General features: G+C 35.6%; 1 protein-coding gene across 2 annotated transcripts in view; it reads right to left on the bottom strand.

Annotated features, from left to right (window-relative positions):
• The window catches only part of LOC128997939 (ankyrin repeat domain-containing protein 50), a 33,871-nt gene extending 12,571 nt beyond the window's left edge, over window positions 1–21,300 (bottom strand). For both annotated transcript variants that reach the window (XM_054423785.1, XM_054423786.1), the window contains exons 1-11: window positions 20,940–21,300; window positions 14,786–15,737; window positions 12,219–12,482; window positions 9,927–10,207; window positions 7,498–7,699; window positions 4,387–4,602; window positions 3,985–4,074; window positions 2,931–3,062; window positions 2,200–2,379; window positions 1,015–1,109; window positions 371–597 (exon numbers count right to left, since the gene is read on the bottom strand). In XM_054423785.1, the coding sequence (XP_054279760.1) occupies window positions 371–597; window positions 1,015–1,109; window positions 2,200–2,379; window positions 2,931–3,062; window positions 3,985–4,074; window positions 4,387–4,602; window positions 7,498–7,699; window positions 9,927–10,207; window positions 12,219–12,482; window positions 14,786–15,481 (2,383 nt within the window). In that variant the 5' untranslated portion in view covers window positions 15,482–15,737; window positions 20,940–21,300. The remainder of the gene's footprint in view (window positions 1–370; window positions 598–1,014; window positions 1,110–2,199; window positions 2,380–2,930; window positions 3,063–3,984; window positions 4,075–4,386; window positions 4,603–7,497; window positions 7,700–9,926; window positions 10,208–12,218; window positions 12,483–14,785; window positions 15,738–20,939) is intronic.
• Window positions 21,301–21,934: the final 634 nt, after the last annotated feature.

The raw sequence follows: 21,934 nt of genomic DNA, 5'->3' as shown, positions 1-21,934 counted from the left end.
GCGAACGTCTTTTGCGGTAACAAAAAAAACATGAACATCTTCTGCAGTCAGTGGTCACAGCAAATCATGAACATCTCTTGCGGTCAAACGAAATCAAGAACCATTTTCATGACCACAATAAACTAATAAACATTTTCAAATTTCAAGGTCACGGTGACATCATAATTGCCCTCCATAATTGTTGAAAAATCGTGAATATCACACTCATCTTTGCAGACGCTTTCCAGGATCGTGAAAGTCGGCTCGGCTCGACCTCATCACGAAAATTATTCTGTTGGCTTTACCCGACCTGAAATATCAGGGACCCGCAGAGTGCAGACCTCTACTTAAGTATAAGCTAAGCAGTTAATGAGTTAAAAGATAGTGTTACCTCTGTGAAGAAGTTGGTTGACGACACTGGTATTTCCCTGGGCCGAGGCAACACTAAGCACAGTGCGGCCCTCAATGTCAATGGTATCCACAGTACAGCCCCAGAACAACAGTAAAGTGACCACATCGGTGTGTCCCATGGAGGCAGCTACCCACAGTGGAGAGCGGCCAGAACTGTCACAGTGATCTACATCAGCCTCAGCCTCCAGTAGTAGCTCACAGATGTCACTGTAAAACATAGATATCGTTCAAATAAAATTAGTTTGCCTCCAAAGATTGTACTACAGATAAACTTCGGGTAGTTTCTGTTTTTGTATTGAGTTGTTGGGTGCATCAACAGTAGGAAACTTTTCTGTATTCACAAACACTTTCAGTAGAATACAATTTTTCCCAAAAGTTAGTTGATTTAAGATTGTTTTATTTTATTTAATTAACGTTAGGTAAATTTCTGGAATCTGTAATATACTGATCAATAACTTTCTATGGGTACTTTAAATACCCCTTTTCTCAATAGGGACTTGTTACATTGGCCTCTAGCGCTGGACTTTGTTGCCTTAGTGGTAAAACAAGAGTAAAACTTTCTACTGTTTTAAAACTCTCCCAATCAGCCACCCACTTGGCTTTGCTTTAAAATGTTATGTTTACCTGTGACCTTCAAAAGCCGCTACTAAAAGTGGAGTCATGCCTTCCTTGTCTTCATGATCTACGTCTGCCCCTCGCTCCAACAAGATGTTTACCACCTGAAAAACAGTCCTGCTGTTAGTCTAATGTAAAATTTATCTTATGTAAAACATTAAATTTGATAAGCAACGTTGCTTCATTTTATTTAAAATTTAACTAATTGCATTCTCAATTAAAAATAACCATTAAATAACCTATGTCCGTCAATATTTTTTAACATTGCTTTGAAGGTAGATAACCCTTATGGCACCAAAATAAACTCAACTGTAATAGTTAGTTGTGTCAAGAGCTTGGAACCTACTAGCAAATAAAACAGTAAATTACAATTGAGATACGGATGCACTACAGTTGACATTTTGTTTAGCTAAGACTTTTACTAAACAATAATAAGTCAAATAAGTACTTAGACTATTTATTTTGCTATTCATTAAATGTATGCAGTAACAGTTCCTAAGTTACTCAGAGGTTTATTTGAAAACAGCAATGGTTGTTCTAAACGGTTGATTGCCTTTTGTTATTATTTGCGGTTTTTCGGATTTGAATAGAAAATTACAACCCACTAATATAGAGTGCCTAAATATAATTTTCTTTGTTTAAGGTATATTGTAGGTGATGATAGGTTTATGATTTTACAGACATATTCTTGCAAATAAAACTTAGTTTCACTGATAATTGATGGGAAATGAATCCAATAATCCTTAAAACAACAATTTATAGTAATGTGATTGTGATCATATATTGATACCCGCTATCGCATATCCTACAATCTTTAACAGATGTTAAAGATACAGCTGATGTTAAAGAGACAGATGTCGCTGTCTCCTGTGGTCACCTCAAGATCATATACATCACTTGCAATGGCGAGTACAATATTTCCCACTATCCCGGTGAATTTGAGATCACCATCCTTAATTGCGAAGACATAATTAGCATATCCTCTTTCATGGTAGCGGCAAAATCTTGAAAGTCCCAAGTGATCGCTTTGACATAATTATTGTTTTCAGAGAGTGCAGCAAAACTATTGCTAAGTAACCAATAAACCAAAACAAATATTTCCATCAATTTTCTGCATAGGGCTTTTCCTAAAAACCGACAACCGATTTGTCATCGTAACAGTTACTGAAGCCTTAACTTAAACTTAAGGCTTACCTTAGTATAGCCTTCGCTGATGGGGACACACAATGCTGCTACACTCAGAGCTGTGCGACCGTCGTTGTCATCATGGTTGATATCAGCGTTGTACTCTAGCAATGTCTCTACGATGTCAGAGTGACCCATGTACGCTGCAGCTATCAATGCTGTTCTACCCTCACAGTCCGTCTTGTTCACCTACACACCAGAACCAGTCAACAACAACAACAACAACAATACCTTAATTTATGGTAGGGATGGAAGGGTCTTGAATTTTCAAGAAATTTTCGGGAAATTTTAAATCTTGTTCTATGAGATGAGATTTTATTTTAATCAAGATTTTTTGAGGCAAGATTATGAAAAAAAAACCTGTTAAAAACGCCTGCAGAAAGTTAATGCAATACCCACAAAACAGAAGCGCGTTATTGTTGCGTTTTTCTTTATGAAGGCGTTTTTATTTAATTAATTCTTTACCTGTAAATATTGCTTTAATTGTTTTACAATTTTTTTGTTTTGACATCGCAAATGATGAGAAGTTTTGTTAGGCCTAGTGTAAGCAGTGTAATAAATATTTTACTACTATAAACAAGTCACTCTAAAATCATTCTAAAAATAACAAAGACTGGAAAATTGTTACTGATACTAAACTAGTAAATGATGATTTAGACTAATAAATTTGTTTTGGATAACAGATATTAGTAGAAATTATGAAATTGAACTTGTAAATGAATCACAAACATTAAACTTACATCGGCACCAGCTTTAAGCAGAAGAGTGACAATTTCGTCATGGCCGCCCCACGCTGCAGCTCTTAAAGCGGTTCTTTGGTCTGCGTCGCAATAATCTACATTGGCTCCAGCTTCCAATAAAATCTCTACCACCTGAACAAAGTTTTCAACAAATTTAAATTATGAAAAATATAGCAAATTGATTTCATACTAAATTCATTCCTTAAGATGACTGGAGTACAGTTTCTGTGGCTATCAACTTAAGTAAACATATTTAAAGGTTTAGGGACATTTTTGGTAAGGTGTAGAAACACTTAATCCCAAGAAGTATCTAGCAAAACAATGTATGGTCACTGGGACTCAATGAGAGGCACTTTTCCCCCCAAGTACTGAAACCATAAAAGATCATACCCACACCCTACAGGAATAAAAACACCACTGCTTTGCTATCCTTGGTTTTATAGTGTTTTTTTTTTTTTTTTGTACTAGGACGCTAGGCACGAGCCTGGGATTGTTTTTCACATTTACTTCAGACCTAGGGGTTGCGGCATTATCACTTAGATAAAATCCATTGGTGATTTGGCGGGGATAGAACCCAGGACCTCAGGGACTGAAGTCCTGCGCTCTAACCACTACGCCAGCTAGCTCCCCAAGTTGGTTTTATAGTAGAAAAAGCTAACTATCTAAATATTTGAAATACAAACGTTAAAAATTTACTGGACTTTTGATTTTACAACTGTACTGGAAACACATAAATATGTACCCAAACTTTTGGGTATAAGGCCATATTACCGTAAGATGGTTTGATTCCAGTTTTTGGTCAACAAAATTTTAACTACACTATTCTAAATTATACTTTAATCGCCCATGTAAATCATGAATTATATTTCGACATTGATAGTACATGGTAGTTCTAGAGAGAAAAATAAAAAGTTGTAGAACTAGGTATGTTCTACTGTAGTAGCTTTCTGAATTATTTAATCAGAATTACTTACACTCTGGTGATTTTACTATGTGTGCTAAAGCACTCCCCAACAACAACAACAACAAACAGTGTAACAAGTGTCAGATTTACCTGAGTATGTCCGCCCCATGCTGCCGCTCTAAGAGGGGTCCATCCGTCAGCATCAGGATGGTCTACGTTAGCACCTGCACTCAGCAACACCTGTACATTACAAAATTACACATGAATAGGATGGGACAATCTCTTCCTTTCAATATTTGCAGAATTAACTTATAGCGATTTAATTCAGTTATTAAATACTTAATATTTTATTTGTATTGATTTTAGCATAGCCTACAACTTAAGGTATTTTGCAAATTTTTGCAAATTACAATCTGCAACAAATAATTACTAAAATGTTGACAAAAAATATTTCAAATTCTCCCAACTAGACAAATGATATTCAAGTAGGCTTAGTTGAATCTGCTAAAGGTATAAACAGACTCCACAGGTTGGACCTCGGACGATGCTTACCTTAACTACTTGGTGATGGCCAAGACGTGCAGCCAGGTTGAGCGGCGTCTGGTCATGTTTGTCAGTCTCTTCGATGTCCACTCTTGTCTCTCCTTCCGTCAACAGCGTCTCCAGCATCTGGTGGTTGTTCTCAGCCGCCAGAGTGTGCAGATCTCTCTCCATCGGACTCTTGCAAACCAACTCTGCCTGGGGGGACGAGCAACTACCTTCGCTTTCCTGCACCAACATACAACAGATAATCACAATATTGCAGAAAATAGAGCAGGTCCCATAACAGATCCTTGAGGGACCCCAAATTAATTCTATATAATTTTGGGATTTCATTACAGACTGGGGAATCGAGTCAAAACCTCCAATTAAAGCCATTCAAAATATTTCTGGAAGCTATTGGCAGCTAAACAATTCTAACTGAATAACTTTGATCTTATGAGATAAGGATTTTGTTATATATTTATATGAATTCATGGCGCAAAAAATACAAAAACTTCACACTAGGACTATGCACAAAAATTACAAATTATTCACTGTCACTGACAGTGTTTTTAAATAAGGAAGACGTGAGTTGGGATTAAAGATGTGTCTTCAGGTACAGTAGAGTCCCGTTAGTCCGAAATGGTTGGGACCGGGCCCATTTTGGATTACCAAATATTTCAAACTAAACAGTTTTTTTGTTTTTTTGTTTTTTTGTATTTTTTGAAAATTTTGAAAATTTTTTTTGTCTTAGGACGCAGGCACGAGCCCGGGATTGTTTTTCACATTACTTAAGGCTAGACCTAGTGGCTGCAGCATTATCACTTGGTAAAATCCATTTGTGATTTGGCGGACGAAAATGAAAAATGTTAATAATAGTGATGGTCGGATCCGGATATCGGACTACCGGATCTGCCGGATCCAAGCTAGAACCGGTACCGGATCGGATCCAAAAAATTCCAGATCTTGGGCTGGATCCGGTTTTGATGGATCCGATTTTTTCCGATTATTTCCCGATTTTTTTTACTAACACAAAGCTGTCTGTATCCATGTAAAAGACCGATTTTTTCCCGATTTTTTACTCAATGTCACAGTACTGTATATTACGACACCAATAACCTCTATGGTTGTGCAATGTCACAGTACTGAGTACTGTATATTACGACATCAATAACCTGTATGGCTGGGCAATGTCACAGTACTGTATATTACGACGTCAATAACCTGTATGGTTAGTCAATGTCACAGTAATGTATATTACGACGTCAATAACCTGTATGGCTGGGCAATATCACAGTACTGTATATTACAACGTCAATAACCTGTATGGTTGGGCAATGTCACAGTACTGTATATTACGACGTCAATAACCTGTATGGTTAGTCAATGTCACAGTAATGTATATTACGACGTCAATAACCTGTATGGTTAGTCAAAGTCACAGTACTGTATATTACGACTAGGGATGTGTCAAATCCGGATCTCGAATCCACCGAATCTTAAGAAAAGATCGGGATTCGAGAATATATTTTTTAGAATAGAATTATGAGGCATATACTGTGACATTGACTAACCATAGAGGTTATTGACGTCGTAATATACAGTACTGTGACATTGCCCAACCATAGAAGATATTGACGTCGTAATATACAGTACTGTGACATTGCCCAACCATAGAGGTTATTGACATTGTAATATACATTACTGTGACATTGCCCAACCATACAGATTATTGACGTTGTAATATACAGTACTGTGACATTGCCCAACCATAGAGGTTATTGACATTGTAATATACAGTACTGTGACATTGCCCAACCATACAGATTATTGACGTCGTAATATACAGTACTGTGACATTGCCCAACCATACAGATTATTGACGTCGTAATATACAGTACTGTGACATTGCCCAACCATAGAGGTTATTGACATCGTAATATACATTACTGTGACATTGCCCAACCATAGAGGTTATTGAAATCGTAATATACATTACTGTGACATTGCCTAACCATACAGGTTATTGAGGTCGTAATATACAGTACTGTGACATTGCCCAACCATACAGATTATTGATGTCGTAATATACAGTACTGTGACATTGCCCAACCATAGAGGTTATTGACATCGTAATATACATTACTCTGACATTGCCTAACCATACAGGTTATTGACGTCGTAATATACAGTACTGTGACATTGCCCAACCATAGAGGTTATTGACGTCGTAATATACAGTACTGTGAAATTGCCCAACCATACAGGTTATTGACGTCGTAATATACAGTACTGTGACATTGCACAACCATAGAGGTTTTTGACGTCGTAATATACAGTACTGTGACATTGCACAACCATAGAGGTTTTTGACGTCGTAATATACAGTACTGTGACATTGCCCAACCATACAGGTTATTGACGTCGTAATATACAGTACTGTGACATTGCCCAACCATACAGGTTAAACAGTACTGTGACATTGCCCAACTAATATCGTCAACTAATAGTTTCATTTTAATATTTGGAAAAGTTAAGTGTCCCCAAAAAATGAGGGATTATGGGCTCAACTGGAGATTACTCTATATATAAGATATATTAACCTTTAAACATTACCAATTTAATTTTAAACAGTATGATTTAAATTTAAGTTGGCATTCTTTTAATTACGTTTTTTAACAAGCCCTTATGACAGTGTGTATCTGGATCCGGATCCGAAGATCCGAAGATCCGAAGATCCGGATCCGAATTTTTCAAGATCCGGATACGGATCCGGTACCGACATTTTCTTGGATCCGCCCATCACTAGTTAATAACAAAAATGGTGAAATATTTACTAAAATACTCTAGGCCTAAAAAAAAAGTCTATCTCGCCCGGCCGCTACAGAATACTTTGGCGAGATGCAGCTAACTGTGTTAAAAGTTTAACAATTTTTTTTTTCAGAAAATCTTCCAAAAAATTTTAGAAATTTTTATTTTTTTATAAAAAAATTAAAAAAATATATTTTTGGTTTCCGATTAGGCGGACTTTCGGATTACCGAAGTTCGGATTATCGGGACTCCACTGTACAATGACGGCTTAATTTTACTAACCTTATCGTTAGAGTTAAATCGATTCATAAGATGAAGGCAAGTTTCTACCTGAGGAGTGTGAGAACAGGAGTTTGCTTCATCTATGAGTTTAGCAGAGCGAGGATCACAGCAGAGGACGTTCATCTGGTCAAGCCTGACTCCGCAGTCCAACAGCCACACAGGCAGCAACGGTGACAGCGCAGTATGATGTGGTAGACAACTCAGATGTAACGCGAGGCTTTCTACCTCCTCAGCCGATAGACTTGGTCCTCTGTAATCAACCAGGGAACATTAGGGCTCAGTCAGAATCTTGATATTCAGGACAGGACAATAGGCCAAACAAAGGTGGAAGTCAGGCAATTACGGGATGATTTTGCTACAATCGCAAGAGACTATCACAATGTCTATGTGATATGTAGGATTTTTACGTGATCATAGAAGACGATGAATGAGTATAATTATTTTCCTTGAGAGTTAAGTTGTTTCTATTATTTGCCTCCTAGCTTGGAAATCTATACTAAATAAATAGGTTAGTTACCTGGTCAATCTTATATTTTTGTAACAGATGACTATCTTGGGTGTGTGTACTTTACATGTGCGAACTCTATGTATTCATGACAATAACAAGTATTCAGCAGAAACTATTTTGACGGGACAAAATGTCTTGAACTGGTTATTTGGATTTTGTAGCAAAATTGTATGAGTTTAAACATTTGTATTTTTTTGGAAATTGAAAAATAGAATTAAAAATCTGTTAAACATTTAAGGGTTGAAAACAGTAACAAGAAACTTATCTATTTATTTAGTAGAGAATAAAGGCTACATCCAAAAAATATGAAGGCCTATGTGTATGATAGAACAATTTTCCATCAACAATGTAATATTTTTCTTGTAATGTGAGTAATAAATAAATTAACATTAAGATGTTGTAAACTTTTGTCATCAATAGGCAAAAGTTTACCAATATCTGGACTAAATATTATATTTTTTTCTAGTAGTTGGTGTCCCAGGATTTGGTGCAAGAATGACGGGTTCGATTCTAGGTATATCCACAAAACATTTAATGGGTTCAGACTGCTGTTTGTTGTTATTCTAATGACTATCTTAATTATGTAGGTATCTAATAAATTGTTCATTAAACTTTTACATGTATCATGTTTGCACTAAAACCAGTATTAAAGTACACTTATTAGAATCCTGCAAAGATATTTCTGTGGTTACAGAAGTAGATTATGATGTCAGATATCACAGATGTGTAAATGCCACTAGACATGTGACAATATTGAAACGCAAGATAAAAACTCATGATATCACTTTGGACACAAGATTAGATAACTATGTCAAAGTGTTATCTGAGATAATTAAGAATGATGAAGTTTTATTTCACTTAACATTTAAATAAGTTTACAGAATATACATTTTTATTTGAATATGAGACGTCAATATCTTAAGAAATAAAAATACTAACAACCTATTAGACACTGCATTTTAAATATTTATTAATATCAAACAAAAAATCTTTAACATCAAAATAATACTATTGATAATTTTTAACGGCATTTTAAAACGCCAAAAGTTAAGTACATTAGATGTGGATGTGTACACAGGTTGTACGATTAAAGGAATTTTTGTTATATTATGTGAATTTGGATTTCAGTTATTTTAATTCAACACTATGAATGTTAAAATCTAGATATTAAAAATTAACATCATTGGGATTCAGCTGAATATTTATTGTTCATTAACAACCTGACAGTTAAGGGTGTAATATGAAGCACAAGGTCGTTGGTTGTAAGGACTTTTGTTAGGATTGCAGGCTTATCTGAATGGAAAAGAGTTCACTCCGGCACAAGAAACACAATAGTCAGGAATAGAGGTGGTTACTGGACAAGTATGGTAAAACACATTTAGGACGAGTCATGTAGGATATTTTTTGCCATACTACTCTAAAATAACCTAACAATAAAAACTGTACAAATCTGTATATATATTCCTACCGACTAATGGACTTAACAATCACTTACAATTCATAACTTGTAGGAGAGGTTTTTGTTTATTGATTCGTTGACTTATTGCCAATTATAATCAGCTGGGCAAAAACTCATTACAGTACAGTAGCAATAATAAACCCCATTTGATTAAGCAGGCGGGAAACAGCTGTTTTCCGAACTAATTTCATGTGTGGAAAATAGACTTTCCACACACTTACCACACTTTTGGTTTTTTCAAATAGTAAAACTGTGTAGTGTGGCAAAAAATACATTACACTATATAAAAAGAAATTAGAATACCTATTTTATTGTCAATGAAAGCATTTTTAACCAAGTTTCCTCTTCAAAACTCAAATCTTTGACAGTAAAATATTTTAATTTTGTGAATAGTACAAAGATTTTTGCATTTCTTGTGCCAGGGTGAACTCTTACTCATTTAAGTAAGCCTGTCACCCTTAAAACTGACAGTTAGGCTACTTGTATGAGAAGTTGTCAAAAAATAGTAACCTTAGAGTTAGTTGCATGGCGAGCATAGCGTGTCCACTGGCCGGAGAACAAAGAAATCTCTGAGTGCAATGTTTGACATCACACAACCACTCGGCAAACGAGTGATGGAACGGTCGTAGCGTCTCATCCCGAGCCAGACACAAGACTCTACGCAGCACTTGACACCTGCGTCGTAGCTCCTCGCTGCTGAGGGTCGGCTGTGACACTAGCAAACACTGACACACCTGCTCTTCGCTCAGCGGCCTCTCAGAGGCGAGCACGATGTTGAGTAGAGGTCGAACCTACACAAGTAGACATTTAGTGTTGGACTGTCCCAACAATTTTTTTTTTTGTGTTTCACTCGCAGAAATACAATGAATATCTGGATGTAGCACTTCTCGACAATTTTTTACTGGCGGTTTTCTTATATTGTACTGGGGAGGGTTTGGGCTTGATTTGAGGTTAGGTTAAGGTGTAGTCCATTGATGTTCACTGGCCGGCTATGATTCTAGAGTTTTAAAAATTACATTTATTTTGCAATGACAACTTTAATTGAAGCTAAGCTAATGGGGAATGGTAAATTGAAATCTACTGAAATTTCTTAGTACACTTAGCCGCTGGTATTATCAGGTAAAATACATACAAACTTACGTTACCTTATAATTTACCTGATATGACCTACCTTAAGTTATTACTACTCTTAATAAACAAAATGTTTTGATTGGTTTCTATATTTTTCAATCAGGGTGTCTAACAGATTTCTCAAATGGAATTCCCGACTTTTCATTAGGCCTACCATTTTTTTTTCATCCCGTCCAAAAACTTGGTCCATTCTCCATGTTACTGCCCCTTTTTCCGTCTCACTGTCACGGCAACATCGTCAACATACATCACGATCACGGCACTATTTTCAACATATGTCCATCAAAATTTCTCTATTCTGTACTTTCTGGACTAGTAAGACCAACTTTACAAGCAAAGGGTGTTTGAAGTTAGTCCAACTCTGAACTAGTACAACCTCCAGATATGATATAATGGTATTTATTCCGTACAGGTGCCTCCAAACGAATTTTTAATTTTGATATCTTACTTTATAGTTTTTTACCTCCTGAATCCAAATATAGGCCTACCATTAATTTTCACCGCTGATGAATATTTCTCAAGATATCGCCGTAAAAACATACTTAACATTACAATAGACAAGATAGGATGGATGACATTTACAAGTAGAATGAACTGTAGGTTAACTAACTTAAGCCTTAAGCCTACTTACAGCTGATTGTTTTCAACCACACAACAAGATTAACTCACTCTGATTCTGTCACCAGCAATATGCCTAGTGACGACATTTTACTTCACTACAAATAAAATACAAAACAAAATACTCATTCGTACTCATACGTGTTGCGTAGTGCTAGCTAAAGCTAAGTTAAGTGCTATTCTGTCTGCTACGCCGTCGCCATCACGATCACAAGTTAAGGTTAAGAGAGTAACATGGTTTATGAGAAGAATAACATCATTGACTAAAGATAATAACATCGTTGTAGAAACATATCAAGTGATTCTATAGTCAATAACTTAATGTTTACTACAATAGGAATTTCGTCTCATTATGGAGATATAGATGGAATATGGACTAATTACTCGTAGTTCTTATTTAGGCATGTCAGGGTGGTACGTCGTGCTTTATGTAAATTGGTGACTGCATTAAGTGTTTTGAAGTTAGGTTAGATTAGGAAGGTAAAGTTTAGGTTATAATGTATCGAGTTGTTAATTTATGTCGCCTACAGACTGTTTTTGTAAAATTAAAATCCTGGGAAAAACACTTTAAATTACTATTTCAAAAATGCTTGCATTTTTTTGAATTACTATTTCAAAAATGCTTGCATTATAATTATGTAGCTCACTCACTTCACAAGTCAAAATATTTTGCGTACCACTTAGTAACTGTCGGTATATATAGATAAAATATGTTTATTACTACTAGCCTATTTCCAACAATAAGTACAAACATTTCCCCAGATGTTTTTTGTTCGCAAGATAATAACCTGTGTGAAATAGTTGTATAAATTATGAAATAGTGAAATGTGAGCACTGATTGAAAAAGTTTTTTTTTTATTTTTGCTCATAATACATAAGTGTTATTATTCCAAGCCAGTCACATAATCACAGCTGGGCATCTGACAAATAACAACAAAACTCATAGACTTCACAGTACAGTAAACAAGTGCCTGTACGGCACACCTTACCTGAAATATCTAAATACCTAACTTAACCTAGGCCCTAATTTATACAAAAAATGACAAAAAGTACCTTAGAAAAGTGTTTGTTGCTCAATAGTCGCTGGCAGAGCCACAAGTACAGACCGTTGAGAGTGCCAGGAATGTCTCGGACTTCGCGCAAGACAATGCAGCCTTCGGCCACACCATCGAGCACCCTCTCTAGATAGAGGAAGCAACCGTTACTCTTGATGTGCAACTGATTCAGTGTCTCCGCTGTACCTCTGCACATATGCTGCCTCAATGATTCCTCCCACTCCAGTCTCGATAAGATGTATTGTTGTACATCTCTCACCACCTGTGACAGACATTGGATATTTACATAATTAACATAAGATTAGGTATAGGACTACTATACCAGTTGATTCAATCAGTTGCTAGGAAATATCTCTACACATTTCATGTGTCTGTACCTAAAGTCAATTCTCAGAGACACTTAATGGGTAAAGTGAATGAAAACTAGTACTGTACATACTACATAGTTCGTACTATGTAGTTCTAACACTTGCTCAAATCTATGTGAATAAGAATTAGCTAGAACAAGGTAGCAAGTACTAGGGGTTCCCTAAATGATGTAGTATGTACTACCCTCTTAGTACGTACTACCCCCTAGTACGTACTCATAATCAAGGCACAACTGGAGCGCGGCGATAATCTGTTTTGCCATTCCTGTGTGCACCTGCAGTTTTCTCAGTCGTGTTGGTCAAATAGGCCTAGTATTTGGTTAACAGCGCTTGACGACAATTTTGATGGCGTTGACCAGGTATTGCAAGGGGGTAATAGGACTTTAATATTGATTTGTGAGCTGCGAAAAAAAAAACATTTCTATTACTTATAAAAATCTAAAATTCCGGGCGTGGTAAAGGGGAAAACAGTGTGAGGTTGAAAATGTTAGATGATATAACAAAACTCTTGGTAAGGATTTTAACAGATAGCATGAAAAATTCGATGAAGAAAAAAACGTAGAGGAATGTTAAGGGAAATAAACCGACTAAGCTTAGAGAAGGAATTGAGATCTGATAGGAGGAAATGAGAAATAAAGAAACTTGTTGGTAAACAAACTAACAATATCACTCTAAAATCACAGTAATTACTTACAGTTACCAATACTCCTTATTTCAAGGTACAAGTTTTCCTGTTATGGGCTTGTATAAACATCGCCATCTTCGCAAACGACCAAACTGAAGCATGCCCATGAGCATACTACATAAAAATGAAGTAACTACTATGCGGACCGGTTTTTATTCACCGAAAAATCCTAGTAGATACTACGTTCCCTAAATGACGAAGTATGTACTAGGGGTAGTACGAACTAGCATTTTATTCACCTGTAAGCTGTAGTTTGTACTAGGGGCTAGTATCAACTAGCATGTTTATTCACCGAAAACCGAGTAAATACTTCAAAAAGAATACGTACTACCAAATAGTACCTTTTATTCACCTCACCCAATGTCATTATTGGTAGCCTACTTAGGTGCCAACATGACAAGGGCCGATTAACGAAGGGTCTATGCCAGTAGTTCCCAAACATTTTGGTCTAGCCAAAACCTTTACCTTATCCTTTACCTTGGATTTTATTCCCAAACCACCTTCTTTACCTATCAAATAATGTTCATACTAATTATTATTACTATTTACTATAAAAATTATATTATTACTGTACTGTTATCATGTTGGGATCCTACCTGAGAATCAGGAATAGTAATTTCCTAAACAATTGACATTTTAACATCCTTTTTCAAAGTTAAAAATCTTGTATATTACTGTCAAATTGTAAGTATATTTTAATGTAAAACTCAGTTGTTACTCGCTGGGTGCTATTGATCGATCTAGTGATCACTCAACGGTATTAAGATAATTACCCAATTTTTAGATACGGATTGTGAAACATGTTCAATAAAATTGTTCTCTTCACAATAACCTTAATTGGTCCCATGACCCATTAGTGGATCGCGAAACATAGTTTGGGAACCTCTGGTTTATACAAAGGTAAACTTTAATTAATACTGCCATCAGGCCCATGCCCTGTTTGTACCGAAAGTACAGTACATAGAACAAACATTAGTCAGGTAATGGTACCAATTTCGAAAAATGGTACCGACATATCACTACTTGAACGGGCTACTTAAGCAGTAAACGTTCCCTAGTGTCAAAATTTAATTCAATTTCAGCTTGGCGTTTGGTTTACGTTTAACACTTGTCAAATTTTATAAGGCCTACTGAGAACTGGTTGTATTTTAATGGCTATAAAACAACTTTTTTCTCTTGGTGTTTTAGGTCCTAGATGTGTTTTTCATCTTCTTATCATACAGTTAAACATGGATATACTAATTGGAAAACAGAATTTTTTCACTCCCAAAGAATACAATCTTTCCTAATAATTGAATTTGAATAGAAGCTTTACAAGGAAGCCTAAATGTATGATGGCCTGAAGTAGGGTACATTGCCAATGTAGCCTACTTGGAATCGTATCTCGGGTCAAATCATTTTTTCTAATAAGTGGGCTACAGACTAGGCGTGTATTTAGGCGTAGGCCCTACTCAACTAATATATCAAGGTTATGGTAGGCTGTTGGGAATAAAGTAAACAAAAATCATTTACCTGAGATTTTCTGAGGTCATCCAAACTGATTTTGCGAAACCCAGAGAAGGTTTTAGCGATTGTTTTGCTTTGTCGGCGAGCCGTCAAAACCAGCAGGAACCATGGAGGAAACAAATGGTGGTTGTTGGCCAAAAGTTCTCCGATCGTTCGGCTAGGACCATTACTACTTTTCTTTTCAAACTTTGTCCCAGATATATGGGATTCATCAACAGAATCCACGAGCATAAAATAACACTGAGAAGGCGGAGGTTTTATCTCCGCAAGAGGAACTATGATACCTTTGCGAAAACTGTCATCTGGACTTTTGATTATATTATCTCGTTGAAGCGCACTAACTACTTCCGATTCAGACTTTAATCTTTCACTAAACTCTTCGGCTATGGGTGCCAGTTTTTGTGACAGCTGTTCAGCAATGCTAATAATGAAATCGGTAACTGATAATGTCTTGACGTCATGGGCTTGGCAGAAATGATAGGCCAAGAGCCTCTTATTGAGGCATCTCTGAGGCCTAGCACTTTGTCCACTTCCTGGCCAGACAATCTCACAGCACAATGCAGTCTTGCCGGACCCCGGGCCTCCGACGATTACTGCTCCAGTCGTTTTACAACTTCCCCTCTGATCCAGGCAGTGAGAAAGCTTAACAAACGCCCACTCACGACAATAAAACCTTTTTCTTTCTAAATGGCAGGTTGTCATTTTGTCTTTTATTGCTAAAAATAATTGTTAATATATTTCATCTCCCTAACTACAATTTTCTTCTTCTGTTTCAATAATGAAGCACTATTTGGCGGCCATAGGTAGTCTTGCTCCTGGCCTACATTTGTTAGGATTTATATCTGGTAGCCACAACATAGATGTTAGAGAGTATTTTGATAAATTCATCTCCGTTAGTTGTAAAGTGTGGGCTATCCTTTCTAAGTTAGTGCTGGTCACATCTGATTCTTGAGTTGATCTGAAAATAATTGACGGATTAAAGTTTTGAATTAAAAAATTGTTTTAGGGACACCTCATGGCTCCCGTTAAGGTTGGCCCACAGTTACTTATGGGTCCAGTTTTGGAACCTAACAAACAAAACAAAATTGAATAGTCTGGAACAATGTTAATAACTATGCCTACTTGAATTTCAAAAAAGCATTCAAAAATTAATTTTAACAACAATTATGAGTAATTTAAACATTTAAACATACAGCCATTGATGGTGTCCTCTAGGCAGCCTATCCTAACCAACTGACCTCTTGTGCCAACAAATAATGGCGTATTAACCAGGCCCATCTGCTATCAATTGTTATCGATCGTTTTTACTCATTTTAGCGAATTTCCCTATAGGGAAGTAGCTATTACCGTAGGTCTCATGGTAAGACTTAGGCCCGGGACCGATTTACTTTTTCATTTTAATGTCCCCAGAGGCCAAAAACACCATTCGTTCAATTTTTTATATATGTATATATATATATATATATATATATATATATAGGTATATATATAGATTTATATATATATGTGTCCGTGAACACGATAACTTGAGTAATTTTTATCCGATTTTGATGAAATTTGGTTTGAAGGTGTAAGGCGGGATAAACTTGAATGAGTTCGCGATCCAGCATGATCGGACCATGGGAACAGGGTTTTATAGGGGGTTTTATGGGGTAAAAATGGGTTTTTCTCACTTTTTACCCTCAAAACACAAAATTTCCCAATTTTTCTCTAAACCTTCTTAAAGAGCTTAAAAAAACAAACAATTCAGTATATCAAAGTGTTTTTGTACGGTTATTGGTTACGGAGAAAACTAAAAAAATGGTAAATTTAAAATTCCCATGTTATTCTTATGGAGAATATTGTAAAATGTTGAAGTTTGCTTGTTTATGGATATATTTTGATCAAAGTTGGCAAATTTATTTATTTTATAGTAAGCTATCAATATTTTACTAAAAACACACTACTTTATTAGTTTCCTTGTAGCAGCAAACCTTACTCGTTAAACCTAATAATGTTATTTAAATAGATCAATTGAAAATCAATTCGGACAAATGGAAATTCGCTTAGACGACAGGTTTGCTGCGGCGGGGGTATTTAAATATGTTTTAGTGTTTTCTGCATGGAGTCGTTAGTGAATGTTTTTCTTTTTTATTAACTCAGACTGACTATTGTGCGCCAAAAGGACCCAAAAGGATCGCTATTTGTTAATTTTGTTGACCTAGCCTATTGCTTTAATGTTGAATGGCCAATAACATTTTAATTTAATTTGATTTTGATTTTGCTACCGAGTGCAAAGGAAGTGTTTACACACACACACAGAGTCTGACGGCAAATCATAGACCTAGGCTAATCTACGTTTAAACTATGACAATCTATCACTTTAAAATTGCAAAAGAACTTCAATGGTCTGATATTATTGGTTAGGGTATTTTTATAAGCAATTCATGAAACTAGTTTAAATTTTAAAGATTCATTTCAATACATATATTAGGCCTAGTACCAGAACCACAACTGAAAACAAAAAATGTATAGGCGTAATAGAAATTCAGTAACAATCGTGTAGAAAGTCTCTGTTGATGCAATCTTGGTGATAACAGTGAATACTGCATTTCTTTCCCTGTGTTACTGAACATAATTGTTGTAAAGGAAGAGCAAGTTACAAAGAGAGAGATTATGGCCTACCTAGGACTAAGTTAGTAGATTGAGGAAGTTAAAAGGAAGTTTATCAATGCAATCTTGGTGATACCGGTACGAGTTAATACTGCATTTCATTCTCCAAGTTACTGAACAGAATTTTTGAAGAAAAGAGTAAGATACAAAGAGAGAGTAGGGATTACCTAGGACTACAGTAGTAGATAGAGGATGTTCACTACCGTACCGTGTACACATCAAGTTCACTACACCGGCCATGCAATCAGTGTATCCACAAGACCAAAACAAAAATCTCACTTACTAGGCCAAGAAAATCATGTTTTATCCCGCTTAAATAGAATAAAAAATCCTATTTTATCGTACATTTATTTCCTTGTTCTATTTCGAGTAAACTTTTTGGTGTATCATGTAGCTGTTTTGACCTCTAGCTATGATTCTGTAGGCCTACTGGGATAATTTAATCAAGATAATTTAATCAATAAGGGATTAGTTTTTATCTGAAGAGCAGTATAAAAAAGAAAGCCAGGTGTCAACATAAAAAGTTCACGTTTTATCCCGAATCCTGTTTTAATCCCGCATACTATAGGCTAATCTGGAAATTCCATTTTTTTAATGAAAATCCCACATTTGGAAACACTGATTATGACTGTTGAACAGTTTTTCCACATGATAAAAAAAATCCGAAAAAAGATAATCTTAGGTAGGCCTACTTTAGTATTACTGATGCCACCCTTATACAGCGCGCTGCGGCGGTTACAATGATAGATAGCGGTTTAGTTGGGTTATCATAAATAGAAAGTATGGCTCATCTGGTATCGTTCGATTCATAACGAAGCGAGGATAACCTAACCTAACATAGCCGCCGCAGCGCGCCGCTGTAAATTATGTGGCCTCTGTATATACCAACGTACCAAATCCTGTTTTATCCTACTTTAGGATAGGCCAAGTAAAAAATCATGTTTTATCGTCGCATGAATTTCACGAAAAAAATCTCGATCCATCTCAAGTAATCTTTTTGAGGTATCATGTTCAAATGGCTCTTTAAACATTGCTATAGGCCTAGTACTATACCGGTACTGCAAATATTCAATTAACTAATATAATGTATATATCTTCCAATGTCTTCTGGAAATTAAGGCAAATGAAGTGCACCTTTTGAGAAACAACCGATGTACATGCCACAAGAAATTGTTTAAATGTTTTTATGCAAAGACACAGGCTGAGCAAAACAATGAAATGCTTCCCTGTTTCAAGAATCAGATTCTTCAATCACCTACCTGCAATTGCAAGGGACTTGCCTATTTCAAGGTTCACGGCAGTATTGAAGGACTGGTTGCTAGACAACGTGCGGAATTTTTTTATGTTTTTGTTATAGGTAATGATATTGTAACAAATACGAGGAAGAACAATCTTATACTGTACAGTCACCATTGCCAACATTTCTTACTGCAAACTTTGATCGTGTTTTAATCGATAGGCCTATACATGAAAGCGCTTCTTATGTTTTACCCAGATTCCAAAATCAAATCAAATCGTTTATTGCCAAAACAAAATACATTGTATAGCACCGTCAAATGTTCACAGAATATCTTATTATCTAGGGCAAAAGTTTAAAAACTATTTTAATGAAATGAAATTATCTAAAAATTCATCAACATTAGGCCTATATATACAGCTAAACTACATAACATTGCTACGACGGTGTTCTTGAAAGACTTAGAATTCTGACATTTTATATTACTCGGCAACCAGTTAAAAGCGTATTTCCCTAACTCACAGTGTTTGTTTTGTTTTATATTGTTCAAAAGTTTTATTTTATTTGGGTATTCCCTTGAAACGATATCTCTTACCCAAAGGTTTATTTGATTTGTTGCTTGTTTATTTATATGTTTATACTTTGCACTGCGTTTGCATGTTTTTTTGCTTTAGTTTTGTTTTTGCATGGTTTGTTTGTTTGCCATTATTATATCTAGCATGCATTTGTAGCCTAAGTAAATATGGACTATTTATTATTATTTATTTTGTATTGAAAGCGACTTATGAATAAAGAATAAGTTATTTGATTGATTGATTGACATAGCCTATTGCATCGCTTAATGGCCAAATAAATCATTGAATCATTGAACTGGGTTTTTATCGGATACAGCTCGTGACATCTATGCTGGCACTTGGACTAGCGTGGGCAGTGTAGGCGGGTGAAGGTAAGGAAAAGACCGGACTGCAAACATTTCCGCTGCCTCACGGGGTTGCCTCCCCTTGTATTAGGCCTATGTACGTGAGTGCCTTCATATGGGTCGCGAGGACAGCTGATGCAACCCGCATGACAGGACATAATGTTTTTTAACTAGATACTAACTTAGTAGCGATCGGCCAAGTGCCAGCTTAGATGTCAAGAGCTGTACAGTTTTGCAGCTGAATGTACACTAGCCTACAGATGAAATAGGCCCATTAGTTCAATATTTATATCGTATTGGATAGAACCCAATATAAAATATTGTAGTAGGCTATGTTTTTCAAAAATAATTTGTTTATGATGCTGTTACGATTAGTTCAGTTTGATAATTTCAAACAAGGTAAAAAACATAAGTTGACATAAGGTTAAGTTACCCTATAGGCCTACTTAGCGTAGGCCTAATTTGTTAAAGAGATGCATTCATCTCTTTACAAAGTCTTCAATTTATATTCATAAGTTACTAAGTTTTATAGTAAGTTACATTATTTTTTATGGAGTTTCTTAAACTAATTTAACTAGGCTTAACTTAACGCCACACTAGCACACTAGCACACTGTCAAAGAATGGCGGATTGGCTGGTCCCTACTGACCCATATAACAGAAAGTCAATATTTATATTCATTAAGTTAAATATGAATATTTTAACCGCTATCCAGGTCTAAGTTAGGCCTATACATAGGCCTATCTATTTTTTTTTTCATTCTAACAGCCAATATACCGATACATAATAGGAAACTATGAAAATCAAACTATAATTAACCTATCATCCTAATAGGCCTACATTGTAAGTTAGGTTCTCTAGAGAACTGTACATTTTTGGGATTTTTATCTAAAAGTCAGGAAGAAAAAAGTTAAGTAGGCCTAAGGGGTCAAAGCCAAATATCCATTTTTATCCTGCATCCGGTTTTAATCCAGCTCATGGTCCAAAAATCCCATTTTCAGGATAAAAATCTCACTTCTGGATCTAAATTTAGAGCAGTTGACCAATACTTTCATGTCCCTACCAAAACTTGGCAGCTCCTGACAAAATAATAGGTTCTTAGGCCTATGCATAATGATGTAGAGAATCGTAAGGAACAGTAGAACCGGCTTAAGTTAGGCTAGGCTACTTGAGAGACACGTCCAATTGAATACAGATTCTGACAATATGTCTTAAATTATTACAAATAAAAGCTTCCACGGACAATGGTAGAGTAAAAATGAATAAAACAAATGTTTGCCTTCAGACTTGATAGCCTAGGCTACTAGGCCTACTTGAGTAGGCAAGGCCTAAATAAACAAATTGACCCTTACCTTTGCACAACTCATATTTGTTGGAACCTTGAGGCGATGAAACATTTGTAAATGCATATCGTAGAATATCAATATGTATAAGAAGTTACACTTAAGATTATGACCAATTTATCAATACTCAAATTGCTGCCTCTTCAAATGTAAACATCTAGGAACAGCTAATATTTTACGAACGACTTCTATAATATGCGTTTATTTTCATATCGTTATATATACATCATCAATTGCACAAGAAACAGAACTAAGTATATTGTTTCAAGAATAAATTAGTTAATAAATTTCTCAAATTTGAAGTCCAAGAAAATCAATAGTTTAATGCTAACTTTATGACAAAAGAAAATTTGTTAAATCCCAATACAGACGAAACATTCTAAACGAAATGGACTAAACAACCATGGCCATGGAATGGAACTAATGCCCATGTTCCTCTAATGCAGTACAAAAGGGAAAATCTATAAAGCGTAAGCGAAAATAAGAAATGTTGTACTATAAGCTATGTATAAATTATGTATACAGTTTATATTGAAGTCAAATGTTCCAATAATGAAACATCAAACAAATAATTGAAATAAAACCAATTATTTTTTTTTGCAATACAGTAGGAATTCAAATCGGCATTTATTGTCTTTAAGTTATTTAAAACCACACGAAATTGTATTTTATCAGTTTAAACTTTTTGCATAAGTTAAAAAAAAATATTTAATACAAAACAATGTTAACCATTTTATTATATTTGATGGATTAGGTAACTGTTAGAGTGATTAAAACTGCGTTATTTTGCTCCTAGGGGAGCAGGTTCAAGTTCCGTCAATCACCAATGTATTTAAACAATATGTGGCAAATCCTTAGCCATCAGTGGATCGGGACTCATCTCCAGCACTCTAAGTACACTAATCAATCACAAGACCTCCTAATTATTTAATCCATGAAACAGCAGGACTTACTTCTTATACCAAATCATATGATGGGTGATTTGTAATTTACCGTACTTATAC

This window comes from Macrosteles quadrilineatus, unplaced genomic scaffold (genome assembly GCF_028750875.1).
Source record: "Macrosteles quadrilineatus isolate MER2022 unplaced genomic scaffold, UCM_ALF_1.0 Scaffold_7__1_contigs__length_78375512, whole genome shotgun sequence".
Classification (NCBI taxonomy): domain Eukaryota; kingdom Metazoa; phylum Arthropoda; class Insecta; order Hemiptera; family Cicadellidae; genus Macrosteles; species Macrosteles quadrilineatus.
This window is presented reverse-complemented; position numbering and strand designations above follow the sequence as displayed.